General features: G+C 46.3%; 1 protein-coding gene across 1 annotated transcript in view; it reads left to right on the forward strand.

Moving 5' to 3' along the window:
* The window catches only part of LOC141120641 (attractin-like), a 163,093-nt gene that overhangs the window by 18,252 nt on the left and 125,718 nt on the right, over positions 1-19,123 (forward strand). Inside the window, exons 2-4 of the mRNA XM_073611026.1 lie at positions 6,389-6,472; positions 9,433-9,546; positions 18,259-18,387. Of these exons, the coding sequence (XP_073467127.1) occupies positions 6,389-6,472; positions 9,433-9,546; positions 18,259-18,387 (327 nt within the window). The remainder of the gene's footprint in view (positions 1-6,388; positions 6,473-9,432; positions 9,547-18,258; positions 18,388-19,123) is intronic.

A 19,123-nucleotide genomic window follows, 5' to 3' on the forward strand; every position in this document is an offset into this window, starting at 1 on the left:
TGGCATTACACTCCATATAGAATAGCGAAATTCTTCCCTGGAGCTTCACCACACTGCTGGAGAGCCTGTTGATAAATAGGAAACCTACTACACATGCTTTGATATTGTCCTTCAGTTAAATGCATTTGGAATCAGGTATTTCGAATGATATCTACAATAACAGGAGTACTCACACCCCCAGACCCGGCGCTGGCAATTCGCCATCTGAACATAGAAAAATTCCATACAGACTTTAGGCCAGTCATAACACACATACTACTAGAGACGCGTTTACTGATCTTACGAAACTGGAAATCCACAACAGCCATCAATATGTCAGACATTACCAAAGCGGTTCATAGAAATTACACTTTTGAGCGTCTCTTAGCGATAAATTCTTTACAATGCACATCCTTTGACAAGTACTGGTCTATATGGCCCAAAGGTTAATGTTACTGTTAATGAGGATAAAGTAAAACAAAGAAAAATAATATGAACAATTGAATTATTCTGCTTACAATGATTGTTTCTCTGATGTATTGACAAGAAAAGTAATGTAATAATTTCCGAGATGTACATCAATTGAATGTGTATATCAATATACCCTTTTTTTATGTTATGTACTATGTTCCTTATAAAACCTTCAATAAAAATCATTGAGAAAAAAAAAAAATATTGAGTTGGCCCACCCTTTGCAGTTATAACAGCTTCAACTCTTCTGGGAAGGCCGTCCACAAGGTCTAGTAGTGTGTCTATGGGAATGTTTGACTATTCTTCCAGAAGCGCATTGGTGAGGTCAGGCACTGATTTTGGACAAGAAGGCCTGGCTCGCAGTCTCCGCTCTAATTCATCCCAAAGATGTTCTAATGGTTTGAGGTCAGGACCCTGTGCAGGCCAGTCATGTTCCTCCACTCCAAACTCGCTCATTTTTACGGACCTTGCTTTGTGCACTGGTGCGCAGTCATGTTGGAACAGGAAGGGGCCATCCCCAAACTGTTCCCACAAAGTTGGGAGCATGAAATTGTCCAAATTGTCTTGGTATGCTGGCGCCTTAAGAGTTCCCTTCACTGGAACTAAGGGGCCAAGCCCAACCCCTGAAAAACAACCCCACACCATAATATCCCCTCCACCAAATGATTTGAAGGGGTGGGACATACTTTTGGCAATATAGTGTGGATGAGTGAGTTTGGGGTGGAGGTACTTGACTGGCCTGCACAGAGTCCTGACCTCAACCTAATAGAACACCTTTCAGGTGAATTAGAGTGGAGACTGCGAGCGTCAAACATTTCCCATAGACACACTCCTAAACCTTGTGGACAGCCTTCCCAGAGGAGTTGAAACTGTTATAGCTGCAAAGGGTGGGCCAACTCCATATTGAACCCTACGGACTAAGACTGGGATGCCATTAAAGTTCATGTGCGTGTAAAGGCAGGCATCCCAATACTTTTGGCAATATACTGGATCACAGACCATGGTGAGGGAAGCTTTGCTCCAGATGGTTATTTTCTTTTTGTTTCCAGGTTAACGGGACTGACCGGCTTTGTGACAGACAGGCCAGAGTGAACCTGGGTCATCACTCTCCAGTCTTCCTTCCACGCTTCCTTCCCCCCCAGCTGAGGCTTCTGAAGCCCAACCTGGGCCTTCCAGGCAACAACATGTGGAGGAGCCCAGATTGAGCCAGGTATAGCATTCCTCTAAATATTTCTGCTTGTCCAATCAATGATGTTAACTAGATGTTAGTCTGGAGTACTAATTTATGATTGTGATTGATGATGCAAAAACTAAAACCATGTTCCTTTTTCATACACAGGGAAGTCTCAGCCAGGAGGTGGCCGGGCCGAGCAGGCTGCCTGATATGCAGGTCCCTCCCCTACACCTGCAAAGAGAAAGTGGCAGGAGGAGGAGTGCCCTAGAGGAGGCTGCCATAGGCCTCTTTTGGAAGGCTACAGAGGCCCTGGGAGCACCACACACCGTGGAGGAGGACTTTGCTGCCATCATTGCCTGTAAAATGCAGAGGATGGAGGAGGGACAACAACTCATGTGTGAGTCCTTAATGTTGGAGGCTCTCAATAAGGGGCTGAAGGCCCAAATAACATCTGATACACACCTTTGTGACCTCACACATGGTCCTCCTCCTCCTCACACATGGTCCTCCTCCTCCTTCTCCTCCAGGTCTTACTAGTCCTCCTCCTCCTCCAGGTCCTACTCCTCCTCCTGCCACATCTCCAACAGCAGAGCCACAGCGTGGAAGGAAGACCAGAGAGTGAGGACCCTGGATCCAGTCTGGTCTGGCAAAAGATGCAGCCTCTTGTGGTACCACAGCCTGGGGACGCAGATGTCATCTGTTGCTTTCCGGATCTCTGGGACTTCTGGACCAGACTGCCCTCCCTTACATATGGACTCCTCAGGCCACCAATTTTGATGTTCAAGAATTGATGTCTGCCCTGGGGGTCAAAGGCTTCGCTAATTTGTGCTGTTTATCCAGCGTTGCCTCCCTCTTTGTTTGGTTCTGAGCCCTTAATAAAGGATTTTTGGTTTGAATTATACTTGCCTATGTGTGTTTTACTTCAAAAAGGACAGTTTGTTTGTGAGGAGGCAGGTACATTTCAAATATACAATGTGAAATTAACAAGGGACACCAACACCAAACAATCTCCTTGAGCTTCAATAATAAAAGATATCAATGGTGTTGTGGTAACTTGACACACAAAACACACACAAAAATATTCTGGAGTAAAACTAAAAATAACATTACACAAAGATCAGCCTTTGAAAAAATACAAACATAAAATCCAAAATAAAAATGGCTTAAAAAAAAAAAAAAAAAAATTATTTATGTCAGATGTGACAAATAACAATATATTCAGGTAATCCCAATAAAAAATAAAGAAAGAAGTTTGTGAGAAGTGTGTGTGAATATGAGCAGCAAAACTACTTAATTCTTGTCACATTATAAAGAAGAAGAGAGTGCGCTGTATTAAACCATTTTTAACATTGCAGCGTGATGAAAGTGCTGTATGCATTGCGAACGCTAATTTTGCCAGACCGAGCTGTTCCGTGTCGCAATTTCTTCTGAGCATGCGTGGCACTTTGTGCGTCGGAACAGGCCACACACGGTCGGAATTGACGCAATCGGATTTTGTTGTCGGAAAATTTTATAGCCTGCTCGCAAACTTTGTGTGTCGGAAAATCCGATGGAAAATGTCCGATGGAGCCCACACACGGTCGGAATTTCCGACAACACGCTCTGATCGGACATTTTCCATCGGAAAATCCGACCGTGTGTACGGGGCATTAGTCCGTAGGGTTTAATATTGAGTTGGTCGGGTAGAATTGCAGCTTACAAAATGATGATATTGCCGCAAATACTATATATATTCCGCACCCTACCATTGAACATCCCTCAACATTTACTTAAAAACATTAAAAAATGTAATGATTTAATAAACCAATAAAAAGTGTAAATTGATAATAGTAACTATTGAATGATTAAACCACAATGTGTTTTCTTCTGGACGAATCTCCTGTGCTGGCCTCCTGTCGTCAGAGAGCTGACTGTCCACTACTGCAAGTGACTTTCACATGTTATTATTTAATGCGATACCTTTTAACATTGAACTATTTAATGCGTTACCTTTTATCATTGAAAACATTTTTGGCTATTGTGTTTTTTTAATTCTGCCTTAATTCTGTGTTACTGTGGTGCTCTCTGCAACAGCTTATAATTTTTCCTACACATTGTGGTTTAATCATTCAATTGTTACTATTATCAATTTACACTTTTTATTGGTTTATTAAATCATTAAATTTTTTTATGTCTGTTGCAATTTGTTTTTTAGCACACCCTGAGCGCTGGGCTGTATTTGTTTGTCTTCTGTTATGATCTGTATCCACCAGCTACGGTTGGTCCAGCTGCACGGGGTGTTCTTTTTTCTTTTTCTTTTCTTTTTTGTATAGATTATGGTGTATATATACAAAATGTCTGACACGTGGTGTGGTAGTTACATATGAGTCATATACCACATGTCTTATTTAGAGCACTCCAGGTAGCCCACCATTGGCGCTGGGTTGTTATTGTGTTTTGTTCTACTTAAAAACATTGCAAACCTTGGCTGGAGATATATATGGAATGGGAAAAAAGCCTGATGCTCGCGAAATAACCTCACATCCCATAAAAAAGCGGGTGGCGCAGGACTAGTAGACATACATGACTACTTCTGGGCAGTACGCCTAGACCAAAACAAACATTGGTTCCAAACAACTGATACATCATTATGGGTGGACATCGAAAAGGCAACAGTACAGACGAAAGTTTTACCCTTACTACTCATGACAGACAGGTGGATACCGTGGGACACAAAAACAATGTATCCTACAACGCAGATATCATTAAAAGCGTGGAGATTCATAATGGGACAAACATGTAGGGACACTCAGGACACACATTACAAAATCCCCTTAACATTCTTAGAGACAAAGATTCCAATGCTGTCAGTCAGAGACTTGACAACTAAGGGCATAACACATATATCAGACCTTTATAATGGTACACAACCTAAATCTGTGGAACAACTCATGACGTAGTATCACCTTCCAACGGATAAGAGGTTTACATGCTTGAGGATTGTACACTTCATCAAATCTCGACCTACACCGACTATATCCCTTCTGAGCAAAATATGGCAATTTTACTCCACAACTAAGCAACACACAAGAGGTATATCTTTTTTTTTTATAACAATACCAGAGATAAACTCACACTTACAAAAACTATAGCAATGAAAAAATGGGAGGAAGAAATAGGTATAGAAGTTCCAGTAGAACAATGGCAACAAGCATTCAGGGCAATACACAAAGCCTCTCACTGTGTCAAACACTGGGAATTACTGTAGCTATCAAAATGGCAAACAGATGGCATTACACTCCATATAGAATAGCGAAATTCTTCCCTGGAGCTTCACCACACTGCTGGAGAACCTGTTGATAAATAGGAAACCTACTACACATGCTTTGATATTGTCCTTCAGTTAAATGCATTTGGAATCAGGTATTTCGAATGATATCTACAATAACAGGAGTACTCACACCCCCAGACCCGGCGCTGGCAATTCGCCATCTGAACATAGAAAAATTCCATACAGACTTTAGGCCAGTCATAACACACATACTACTAGAGACACGTTTACTGATCTTACGAAACTGGAAATCCACAACAGCCATCAATATGTCAGACATTACCAAAGTGGTTCATAGAAATTACACTTTTGAGCGTCTCTTAGCAATAAATTCTTTACAATGCACATCCTTTGACAAGTACTGGTCTATATGGCCCAAAGGTTAATGTTACTGTTAATGAGGATAAAGTAAAACAAAGAAAAATAATATGAACAATTGAATTATTCTGCTTACAATGATTGTTTCTCTGATGTATTGACAACAAAAGTAATGTAATAATTTCCAAGATGTACATCAATTGAATGTGTATATCAATATACCCTTTTTTTATATTATGTACTATGTTCCTTATAAAACCTTCAATAAAAATCATTGAGAAAAAAAAAAATATTGAGTTGGCCCACCCTTTGCAGCTATAACAGCTTCAACTCTTCTGTGAAGGCTGTCCACAAGGTCTAGTAGTGTGTCTATGGGAATGTTTGACCACTCTTCCAGAAGCGCATTTGTGAGGTCAGGCACTGATTTTGGACAAGAAGGCCTGGCTCGCAGTCTCCGCTCTAATTCATCCCAAAGATGTTCTAATGGTTTGAGGTCAGGACCCTGTGCAGGCCAGTCATGTTCCTCCACTCCAAACTCGCTCATTTTTACGGACCTTGCTTTGTGCACTGGTGCGCAGTCATGTTGGAACAGGAAGGGGCCATCCCCAAACTGTTCCCACAAAGTTGGGAGCATGAAATTGTCCAAAATGTCTTGGTATGCTGGCGCCTTAAGAGTTCCCTTCACTGGAACTAAGGGGCCAAGCCCAACCCCTGAAAAACAACCCCACACCATAATATCCCCTCCACCAAATGATTTGAAGGGGTGGGACATACTTTTGGCAATATAGTGTGGATGAGTGAGTTTGGGGTGGAGGTACTTGACTGGCCTGCACAGAGTCCTGACCTCAACCTAATAGAACACCTTTTGGGGTGAATTAGAGTGGAGACTGCGAGCGTCAAACATTCCCATAGACACCCTCCTAAACCTTGTGGACAGCCTTCCCAGAGGAGTTGAAACTGTTATAGCTGCAAAGGGTGGGCCAACTCCATATTGAAGTCTGGGACTAAGACTGGGATGCCATTAAAGTTCATGTGCGTGTAAAGGCAGGCGTCCCAATACTTTTGGCAATATAGTGGATCACAGACCATGGTGAGAGAAGCTTTGCTCCAGATGGTTATTTTCTTTTTGTTTCCAGGTTAACGGGACCGAGCGGTTTTGTGACAGACGGACCCGGGAATTATAAATATAAAACAAAGTGCACCTGGCTGATAGAAGGAAGGTAATAGTCACAGAGTCTAACATTTTTTAATTTAATTGCTGCCTCCCCTCTTATTGGCCACCCGCTGCGATCCCGTCACTCAGACGCCGCGTTCCAGTGCGTGAGCTCCCTGATCAGTATTCATGTGTGCTCTAAATATATGGAGAGAAATGATCCTGTGGATGAAATCTCCTCTGTAGTCCTAAATGCAAAACTGGAATAAATAATGGGAGATCACATTTGTTCTTTTGCTTATCTTTTAATTAGTATCCAACCCTTTAGAAGAGGGGTGCTCAACCATGAGCGCTCTGATGTGGCTCGCTACCTCAAGTGCATGCCTGTGCTTTTGGGATGGCAGGTCGGCAAGCCCAAATCACCATGAATGGGTTGCTGACCTGCCATCCCAGCGCACCAGAGTGCATGGAGCCAGACGCAGAAGCAAGCGGCCATGGAGGGAGCAGAAGCCACAAAAGCTGATGCTTCCTCTGTAGCGCTGACTCCTGTCCCATGTGGAGTTATACCAAGTGTACTTCACCTGGGACCTTTCTAGCATTCTGGAGAGCGATGCCAGCAGTAGGTGGAAGAGGAAAAGGTCAGTGTATTAAACAACACATTCACTGCACTTTTGCAATGGCATAGTTGCCAACATTAATCGGGACGACAAGGGGTTTGAAAATCGGGATTGTCCCGGGAAAATCGGGACTGTTGGCAAGTATGCAATGGGCACATTAGCATTTATAATAAAGGGTAATTACGCTGCTTTCACACTGATCTGCAGGTTTAGCTGTACTGAGCCATAGACTTTTATTATATCCTGTGGGCTTGGTGCACTTTCAGAAAGTGCATGACACCTGCAGGATCCAATAGAAGTCTATGCCTCAGTGCAGCTAACCCACAGCGCATCATTGTGAAAGCAGCCCAGCAGAGCCTCGCCAGGATCAGGAAAGATCCTGACAATATTGCCGCCTAGTTGACAGCTGGCTTTGCTTTTCAGCGATAAGAGTCTGAGCCAGCCGTGCCTGCCTCCTCCTCAGCCTGGAGTTCCAGTGAGAGATGGTAGAGGCTAGCGGAGAGCCGTGACTAACAGTCACCGCTCTCCGCTTGGAGCAGACCGAGAACTGAGCAGTCAGTGATCATGTGATTGCTAAATTCTTAGTGTTAGAGTCAGCATGGGAGAGCTGCAGCATCACACAGATGATGCATCATGGAGGTGAGTATGGATGCTTGTTTTTCTTTTAAAAGCCCATACTTCTCCATAACTACCTCCCGTCGGCCGTATAGACAAATGGCGGCAGGCGGGATCCTCTCTCGTTCTGGGACGACGACATATGATGTCTCCCCAGTCTCACCGTGCTCACGCGCCTGCGTCCCTGGGACACAGCGCAACCCCGATCTTGGTAAAGAGCCGATGACGCGGCCCTTTACCCATGTGATCAGCTGTGTCCAATCTCAGCTGATCACATGTAAGCAATGAAGGGCCGGTAATTGGCTCTCCTCGCCTCACACTGACAGAGTGTGAGTAAAGGAGAGCCGATCAATGGCATCTCCCCACAGGGGGAGACCTGTACAGGTAATCAGGGCACTGGTCATCAGTGCAACCCCAAGAGTGCCCAGCAGTGATGCCAGTCTGTGCCCAGCAGTGATGCCAATTTGTGCCCATTAGTGATGCAAGTCAGTGCTGCCTTTCAGTGCCTGCTCATCAGTGCCACCCACCAATGCCTATCAATGCCGCCTATACATGCCCATCAGTGCCACTTATCAGTGCCCATTAGTGCCGCCTCATCAGCGCACATCGGTGAAGGAGAAAAATTACTATTTTCAGGATTTTTTTTTAGCAAAAAGTAAAAAAGACAGTGGTAATTAAATACCACCAAAAGAAGGCTCTGTTTGTGTTACAAAAATTATAAAATGATAAAAGTGCAACAGCGCTAAAAGTTGAAAAATGGCTTGGGCAGGAAGGGATTAAAAGTGCCCGGTATTGAAGCGGTTAAAGATCACAGTGGAAATATTCAAGCTTTTCTTGTAGCAGCTCAGTTCCTCCCTCCCAGCACTGACTCAACTACCCTTGCTCCTCCTCCCATCAATATTTTAACTATAATCTTTAAATTTCATAAACACTCATTTGTGGTTGGTTGAATGACCTTACCAACTTTGAGGATGAATTGCTCCACCGTGCCTCTAGCTACAGAGGTCAGTAAAGGGTTGTTTTAAAGCGAAACATGCTTGGTGCTCGCAGTTCACCCAGGTGTGTTAGAACAGCGAATAAATACTCGCTTTCCTAACACTGAACCGCCTCTCCGCCAATGCTTGGGTCTGTTACCTGTCACTTGATTGGCTGAAACGTCAGGTGCTGTGATTGGACACCTATTGGGAGGAGAGGACGGGAAGCGACGCATGGAGGACACCACTTGCCGCGGGCAGGAGGGGTAGGGTACAGTGGCTGCAATTGATGGGCACAGTGGCTGCAATTGATGGGCACAGTGGCTGCAATTGATGGGCACAGTGGCTGCATTTGATGGGCACAGTGGCTGAGTTTGATGGGCACAGTGGCTGCAATTGATGGGCACAGTGGCTACAATTGATGGGCACAGTGGCTGCATTTGATGGGCACAGTGGCTGAGTTTGATGGGCACAGTGGCTGCAATTGATGGGCACAGTGGCTGCAATTGATGGGCACAGTGGCTGCATTTGATGGTTATAATGAGGCTGCAATTGATGTTTTTTTTTTCCACACTTTTTCAGTTGGTTTGCACCAGCCACCACTGTTGTCGGCTGCTTTTTTTTAATTTTTGACAGCTGTGAGCAGGGATCTGCTCTGCACTTATAGCATGAATCCTGGAAATGCTGGATTAAGATATTAAGATCGTGGGGGGTTGAATCGAGATCACGATCTTTTAACGATTAATCGTGCAGCTCTATTGTGAATGCTGCAGCCACAGAATAAGAACAAAAAGTGATGTGTTTTTTTGTTCTGTCTCCAGACCCAACACAGTGCTCCGTCTCCATTTCCATCACTTTGCTACGGAGTGCAACTGGGATCATCTCTACGTGTATGATGGCGACTCCATCTATGCTCCTCTGGTCGCTGCTTTCAGGTAATCATTTACTCTTCTCTGGTTGTGTGTTGGTACTACCAGCTTAGTTACAAGTGTGAAAAAACAGGTTTTCTATTATTAGACAACCCTGTATACAGTATAGAGTATATGATATATGCCCTGCAATAATTAATAAGGATACTGGGATTCATAGAGGCGACCGTATAAAGTAAATGTACAAGCCTGCAAGACCTAAGGGGGTCATAAATATCTGACGTGAATTCCAATATTGTTATACTGCAGAGTAGGGATGAGCATTCATGATTGGGTTCAGGCTGAATCTATGTTCGGCCGAGCCTGGACGTAAGCTGTCATTATTGGGCTAATGAGCTGCGGGTAGCGAGTTCCCTGCCCCACAACTACACATACATAAAAGAATGAGAATGCTTGTGACATCATTGAACTATTATGTCAATGATGTCACATGTCAATATTACTTCAATGATGTCCAAAGTCACATGTTCATATTAGGTCAATAATGTCACAAGCCACATACACTATATTACCAAAAGTATTGGGACACCTGCCTTTACACACACATGAACCTTAATGCATAGGTGTGCGCAAGGGGTGTGCCAGGTGTGCCTGGGCACAATCTAATCATGGAGTTGGCAACCCATCAATTGTGGGCAGGTGACAGGTAACCCGCGATCCTTACTTGCCGACCCCCAGAACCTGGACAGGATAGGCGGCTGGAGTGGAAATTAAGGGACCAATCTCTATTTTCTTCTGCAGCAGCTAAAAGGACGCTCCTCCTTCTCTTCCTCTCGCCGATATTCAGCTGCCATGGGAGGAAAATACAGGGGATTGGTAGGTACCAATGTATGCCACCCCTCTTGTCCCAGTCTCTCCCCCCCCCCCCCATTGTTTTAGGATGTCGAGTGGGGAAGAGGCCGGTTAATATGTCATAAAGGCATATGTGTTGGAGCTTTGAGGTGCACACCCTAATACAATAGGCTGCGCACACCTATGCCTTAATGGCATCCCGGTCTTAGTCCGTAGGGTTCAATATTGAGTTAGCCCACCCTTTGCAGCCATAACAGCTTCAACTCTTCTGGGAAGGCTGTCCACAAGGTTTAGGAGTGTGTCTATGGGAATGTTTGACCATTCTTCCAGAAGCGCATTTGTGAGGTCAGAACACCTTTTGGGATGAGACATCGTCCAACATAAGTGCCTGACCTCACAAATGCGCTTTTGGAAGAATGGTTGAACATTCCCATAGACACACTCCTAAACATTGTGGACAGCCTTCCCAGAAGAGTTGAACAAGTTATAGCTGCAAAGGGTGGACCAACTCATTATTGAACCCTATGGACTAAGACTGGGATGCCATTAAAGTTCATGTGCATGTAAACGCAGGCATCCCAATACTTTTGGTAATATAGTGTATCCATTATAGTTCAATGATATCACAAGCCACATGTATATATTAGGTCAATATAGTCACAAGGCACCTGTCCATATAAGGTCAACAATGTCATGGGCTACATGTCCATATAGGGTCAATGAGGTCATGAGCTACATGTCCATATTAGATCAATTAGGTCATGAGCCACATGTCCATATTATGTCAATGAGGTCATGAGCCACATGTCCATATTAGGTCAATGAGGTCATGAGCCACATGTCCATATTAGGTCAATGAGGTCATGAGCCACATGTCCATATTAGGTCAATGAGGTCATGAGCTACATGTCCATATTAGGTCAATGAGGTCATGAGCCACATGTCCATATTATGTCAATGAGGTCATGAGCCACATGTCCATATTAGGTCAATGCGGTCATGAGCCACATGTCCATGTTAGGTCAATGAGAATAATATAATTGGTGATATTATCGAACTAATATGGCCACATGTCAATGATGTCACAAGCCACATGTCCATTATAGGTCAATGATATCACAAGCCATATATCCATATTGGGTCAATGATGTCACAAGCCACATGTCCATATTAGGTCAATAATGTCACAAGCCACATGTCTATTATAGGCCAATGATGGCACAAGTGACATGTCCATGTTAGGTCAGTGATGTCATGAGCCACATGGTCATTTTAGGTCAGTGATGTCACAAGCCACATGGCCGTCAATTATGTTGTGAGCCACATGGCTGTATTAGGTCAATAATGCCATTATCACATGGCCATATTAGGACAGATTCTAAAGCTGGATATACACTGACTGAATTTTGGCCAGTTCCTGATAAACTGGCCAAACTCTGTCACCTCCCTCCTGCCCAACATCAAAAACCAAAAGGAGCCGGTGGAAAGTTGTCCAATCAGTTGCAGACACTATTTGGGTATTCTGACAGCTGCTGGCGCCAGCTGACAGAATACAATAGCTGCAGCAGGAGATCCTATTGTGTAGTGGGAAATTTCTGGGGTAATGATCTAGCTATAAACACATTGCGGTTTTATCCATCTCTTTTCACTCCCTTGCCAACAATTAGAGACTTAAAGCGTATCTATGGATAAAATGTAATATCATATATTCCTTTCCACATTGTATTTCAATTATTTCTACCCTATCCCTATTAATCTGAATGATCTCAAAGTTTGTGAAGATCCTCACACATTTCTTTCCTTGAATTCTGTGACACGTAGTCGATATGTCCTGTGAGTAGGCACTGCTGTGTCACACATTTCACAGAGCCCGCCTTCTGATCTACAGAGGTGCTGAGAGGAGGAGCTTCAGGAGGCGGAGTCAGTACAGGGTACAGTCAGTACAGGGATCGCTGCTTGCAGGCAGCAAGGTACCATGGGATATGTAGTCCTGTAAAAATCAAAGCTAAACCAAAGGTACAGTATGAACATCCAGGAAGTTGCGGGAAGAGATGGCCAGCAGACAGAAAGACCTGACAAAAAAAAAGGAAATTTTTCAAGTAAGCTTATATTTGATGGCCAATAATAACTATTGTTTATATTGTTGTTATTACAATGCTGATGTTCTAAAATGAAAGTGTATGCAGTGACCACAGAACTCATTTAAAGCGCAGTTGTTATGGCTAAAGTAGGGAATGGTTAGAGCTCCTATCATGTGTTTATTGAGTTCCACTAGGGCGATTTACTCTCGTTATTTGTCCTGATGGGCAATGTTACAGAGAATAAAAGTGAATCAAAAAAAATTGAGTTTTTCTAATAACAATAAAAGAGGAGAAACTGTTCAAGGGGGGCTGGTATCAGCTAAGAGAGGATTTCCTCTGTTGTAGCTGCACAAAAACAAGGTCTTCACAAAAAAAAAAAAAGAAAAAAAAAAGTTTTAAAGTAAAGTGAAATCTGTCTAATGATCCAATGAGACAGTCAGCAAAAAAAGAAAAAAATGTAATTTTTTTTGGACAGAATGGGAATGGATAGTACGATTGTTAGGTTTTTTTTATTACAAATACAGTTCTAGACTAAAACCAGATTGAAAGAGTCCAAGATAATTTTTAATATTGTTAAAAAATAAAATAAAGACATCCTGTGCGTTTTGGAGGCAACACCACTTCCCCTTTGTCAGGGTTACATTAGAATTGTCTTAGTACAGAGGTCAGGAGCATGAAATGTACAACAAAATGAGAAGAATTGATCAAAACTGGAGCAGCTGTGCATGGCAACCAATCAACTTCTATCTTTAGCTTGTTCAGTTAAGCTTTGAAAAGGAAATATAGAAGCTGATTGGTTGCCATGCAGAACGCCTTCCGATTCTGTCTGCTCCAGTTTTGAAAGATTCCCCTCAGTTCCTATAGTGCAGGGGTCAGGAGTGCTGAATGAACGCACAGCCACTTTACAGATTAAAAGCAAAATTACTCCCTCTTCCAAGTACAAACATCTTCCCCACCCAGCCCATATCTGCCTCAGTACAGACTCTCCCCCCCAGCACAGACCGACTTCCTCCCCAGCATAGGCCCCATCAGCACATACCCCGCGAAGACCAACTCTCCCAGCACAGACCTACACTCTCCCCAGGATTTCCTCTGTTGTAGCTGCACAAAAACAAGGTCTGCACAAAAAAAAAAAAAAAAAAAAAAAAAAAGCTTTAAAGTAAAGTGAAATCTGTCTAATGATCCAATGAGACAGTCAGCAAAAAAAGAAAAAAAAATGTAATTTTTTTGGACATAATGGGATGGATAGTACGATTGTTAGGTTTTTTTTTATTACAAATACAGTTCTAGACTAAAACCAGATTGAAAGAGTCCAAGATCATTTTAAATATTGGTAAAAAATAAAATAAAGGCATCCTGTGTGTTTTGGAGGCAACACCACTCCCCCTTTGTCAGGGTTACATTAGAATTGTCTTAGTACAGAGGTCAGGAGCATGAAATGTACAACACAATGAGAAGAATTGATCAAAACTGGAGCAGCTGCGCATGGCAACCAATCAACTTCTATCTTTAGCTTGTTCAGTTAAGCTTTGAAAATGAAATATAGAAGCTGATGGTTGCCATGCACAACTGTCTGCTCCAGTTTTGAAAGATTCCCCTCAGTACCTATAGTGCAGTCAGGAGTTCTGAATGAACGCACAGACCGACTCCCTCCCCAGCACAGGCCCCATCAGCATAGACCGACACTCTCCCCAGCACAGACCGACACCCCCGCCCCCCCTAGCACAAACCGACTCCCTCCCCAGCACAGACCGACACTCTCCCCAGCACAGACCGACACTCTCCCCAGCACAGACCGACACTCTCCCCAGCACAGACCGACACTCTCCCCAGCACAGACCGACACTCTCCCCAGCACAGACCGACACTCTCCATAGCACAGACCGACACTCTCCCCAGCACAGACCGACACTCTCCATAGCACAGACCGACACTCTCCCCAGCACAGACCGACACTCTCCCCAGCACAGACCGACACTCTCCATAGCACAGACCGACACTCTCCCCAGCACAGACCGACACTCTCCCCAGCACAGACCGACACTCTCCCCAGCACAGACCGACACTCTCCCCAGCACAGACCGACACTCTCCCCAGCACAGACCGACACTCTCCCCAGCACAGACCGACACTCTCCATAGCACAGACCGACACTCTCCATAGCACAGACCGACACTCTCCCCAGCACAGACCGACACTCTCCCCAGCACAGACCGACACTCTCCCCAGCACAGACCGACACTCTCCCCAGCACAGACCGACTCCCTCCCCAGCACAGACCGACACTCTCCCCAGCACAGACCGACACTCTCCATAGCACAGACCGACACTCTCCATAGCACAGACCGACACTCTCCATAGCACAGACCGACACTCTCCATAGCACAGACTGACACTCTCCCCAGCACAGACCGACACTCTCCCCAGCACAGACCGAGACTCCCCCCCAGCACAGACCGAGACTCCCCCCCAGCACAGACCGACACTCTCCCCAGCACAGACCGACACTCTCCCCAGCACAGACCGACACTCTCCCCAGCACAGACCGACACTCTCCATAGCACAGACCGACACTCTCCATAGCACAGACTGACACTCTCCCCAGCACAGACCGACACTCTCCCCAGCACAGACCGACACTCTCCCCAGCACAGACCGACACTCTCCCCAGCACAGACCGACACTCTCCCCAGCACAGACCGACACTCTCCATAGCACAGACCGACACTCTCCATAGCACAGACCGACACTCTCCCCAGCACAGACCGACACTCTCCCCAGCACAGACCGACACTCTCCCCAGCACAGACCGACACTCTCCCCAGCACAGACCGACTCCCTCCCCAGCACAGACCGACACTCTCCCCAGCACAGACCGACACTCTCCATAGCACAGACCGACACTCTCCATAGCACAGACCGACACTCTCCATAGCACAGACCGACACTCTCCATAGCACAGACCGACACTCTCCATAGCACAGACTGACACTCTCCCCAGCACAGACCGACACTCTCCCCAGCACAGACCGAGACTCCCCCCCAGCACAGACCGAGACTCCCCCCCAGCACAGACCGACACTCTCCCCAGCACAGACCGACACTCTCCCCAGCACAGACCGACACTCTCCCCAGCACAGACCGACACTCTCCATAGCACAGACCGACACTCTCCATAGCACAGACTGACACTCTCCCCAGCACAGACCGACACTCTCCCCAGCACAGACCGAGACTCCCCCCCAGCACAGACCGAGACTCCCCCCCAGCACAGACCGAGACTCCCCCCCAGCACAGACCGACACTCTCCCCAGCACAGACCGACACTCTCCCCAGCACAGACCGACACTCTCCCCAGCACAGACCGACACTCTCCCCAGCACAGACCGACACTCTCCATAGCACAGACCGACACTCTCCCCAGCACAGACCGACACTCTCCCCAGCACAGACCGACACTCTCCCCAGCACAGACCGACACTCTCCCCAGCACAGACCGACACTCTCCCCAGCACAGACCGACACTCTCCCCAGCACAGACCGACACTCTCCATAGCACAGACCGACACTCTCCCCAGCACAGACCGACACTCTCCCCAGCACAGACCGACACTCTCCCCAGCACAGACCGACACTCTCCCCAGCACAGACCGACACTCTCCCCAGCACAGACCGACACTCTCCCCAGCACAGACCGACACTCTCCCCAGCACAGACCGACACTCTCCATAGCACAGACCGACACTCTCCATAGCACAGACCGACACTCTCCCCAGCACAGACCGACACTCTCCCCAGCACAGACCGACACTCTCCCCAGCACAGACCGACACTCTCCCCAGCACAGACCGACTCCCTCCCCAGCACAGACCGACACTCTCCCCAGCACAGACCGACACTCTCCATAGCACAGACCGACACTCTCCATAGCACAGACCGACACTCTCCATAGCACAGACCGACACTCTCCATAGCACAGACTGACACTCTCCCCAGCACAGACCGACACTCTCCCCAGCACAGACCGAGACTCCCCCCCAGCACAGACCGAGACTCCCCCCCAGCACAGACCGAGACTCCCCCCCAGCACAGACCGACACTCTCCCCAGCACAGACCGACACTCTCCCCAGCACAGACCGACACTCTCCCCAGCACAGACCGACACTCTCCCCAGCACAGACCGACACTCTCCCCAGCACAGACCGACACTCTCCCCAGCACAGACCGACACTCTCCCCAGCACAGACCGACACTCTCCCCAGCACAGACCGACACTCTCCCCAGCACAGACTTCATCAGCACAGACCGACACTCTCCCCAGCACAGACCGACACTCTCCCCAGCACAGACCGACACTCTCCCCAGCACAGACCGACACTCTCCCCAGCACAGACCGACACTCTCCCCAGCACAGACCGACACTCTCCATAGCACAGACCGACACTCTCCCCAGCACAGACCGACACTCTCCCCAGCACAGACCGACACTCTCCCCAACACAGACTTCATCAGCACAGACCGACACTCTCCCCAGCACAGACCGACACTCTACCCAGCACAGACTTCATCAGCACAGACCGACACTCTCCCCAGCACAGACCGACACTCTCCCCAGCACAGACCGACACTCTCCCCAGCACAGACCGACACTCTCCCCAGCACAGACCGATACTCTCCCCAGCACAGACCGAGACTCTCCCCAGCACAGACCGAGACTCTCCCCAGCACAGACCGACACTCTCCCCAGCACAGACCGACACTCTCCCCAGCACAAACTTCATCAGCACAGACCGACTCCCTCCCCAGCACAGACTTCATCAGCACAGACCGACTCCCTCCCCAGCACAGACTTCATCAGCACAGACCGATGACCCCCCCCTGCGAAGACCAACTCTCCCAGCACAGACCCCATCAGCACAGACCAACACCCTCCTCCCCCAGCATACACCAACTCTCCCAGCACAGACCGACTCCCCCAGCACAGACCCCATCAGCACAAACTAACCCCCCCCCCCCAGCACAGACCCCTCAGTACAGAGAGACCACCCCAGTACAGATGAACACCCTACAGCACAATCTCCTCCAATCTCCCCCAGCCTGCCCCCTCAGTACAGACCCCTCTTTCCTCCCTAGTATAGACCCCCCCCCTTTCCATTACCTGCCTATCCATATGCACAGCTCAGTGTAGAATTTTGGCATCATTGAGATGACTGAACTCCAATGCATGTGGCCAAGGGATGTCGTCTTAGCCTGGCCAATGGAAATGGCCGGGGATCAATCCCCGGAAGCCACCGGACTGAACATGACAGCCGCCGGTGGGGAACTCCCGGACACCGCATCGCTGGAGAACAGATGAGAATGAGCTAAACGATATTTTTACAAATGGTATTGTGTATTTTATACTACCAGGGCCCCTTGTCTGCATGGGCCAGTTGATATAACAAAAGGTGAATATTAGCCTTTAAAAGGGAAACATCATAGTAATAGCATAAAAGGTGCTAATGGACTGGGCGGCCCAGTGGCTACGAAGTTGGCGCATTCCCCTAGCAGCACCAGGGTTGTCAGTTCAAATCCCAACCTTGGTGCTACTTGCCTAGAGTTTGCATGTTCTCCCAGTGCTTGTGTGGGTTTCCTCCCACGCTCCAAAGACATGATGGGAGGTTAACTGGCTCCTGGCCCTAGTATATGTATGAGCTAGGGATCTTAGATTGTAAGCCCCCTGAGCGCTTGTAAATTGATGGCACTATACAAGTACCTGTAATAAATAATAAATATATTATAAATATATATTATATTATAAACAAAAAATAATAAACCTTTCTTTTTTAATCTGTTGTTTTTCAGCGGCCTTATTGTTCCGGAGAAGGAAAGTAACAAAGTTGTTCCAGAAGTTGCCATTACCTCTGGATACGCTTTTCTGCATTTCTACAGCGATGCTGCTTATGCAGTGTCCGGGTTTAATATAAGCTACAGGTAAAACAGCACAGTGCCAGTTGGCAAAATAAATGGCATCCCTAGCACTCCTTCAGCCATAGTCAACTATAAACATGAGCTGACAGTTGCCTGATTTGGCCATTTCAGGAGCAGTGAATGCCACAGATCATGCCCTGCTGACAGATCTGCGGTTTGCACTTCAATAATCACTCATTCACATCATGTCTACTAAACTGCATTCATCAATGCAGGCTCAATGCAAAGACGCATAGAAAACTATTTTTTTTACTATGTGCCTTGTTCATACCATACATGTGTGGTAATGTGCATTGCATAAAAGTATACAGGGGTCTATCTATAAAACATGTGTTGCATGAATGTCAGAGACATTTGTGCAAGCAGTGTTTATTTTGGCAGCAAATTTTGATTACATTTTAGTCCCATTTTAGTCTTTTGCAATTGTTTTAGTCGTATTTAGTCAACTAAATCTCCAGTACATTTTAGTCTAAAGTCTAAAATCTGAAATCTAATGGGTGTAATTAAATTGTAATGCATTAGTTAACCTTTCTCTACAATTTCCAAACTCATTATATACTACTGGAGTGAAAAGTCTAATATGTTATTATTTATGGTATTGAGGTATGTACATGCACTACAGACCAGTGTTAATTTTGAAGTCAAATTTCAATTCAGTTTTAAGCCTCATACACACGATAGGACTTTGTACAAACTTTCCCGTGGATTTTTGTACAAAGGGCGTTGGCCGTAAACTAAT

The sequence above is a fragment of the Aquarana catesbeiana genome, linkage group LG01, assembly GCF_042186555.1.
Source record: "Aquarana catesbeiana isolate 2022-GZ linkage group LG01, ASM4218655v1, whole genome shotgun sequence".
In the NCBI taxonomy this organism is placed as follows: Eukaryota; Metazoa; Chordata; class Amphibia; order Anura; family Ranidae; genus Aquarana; species Aquarana catesbeiana.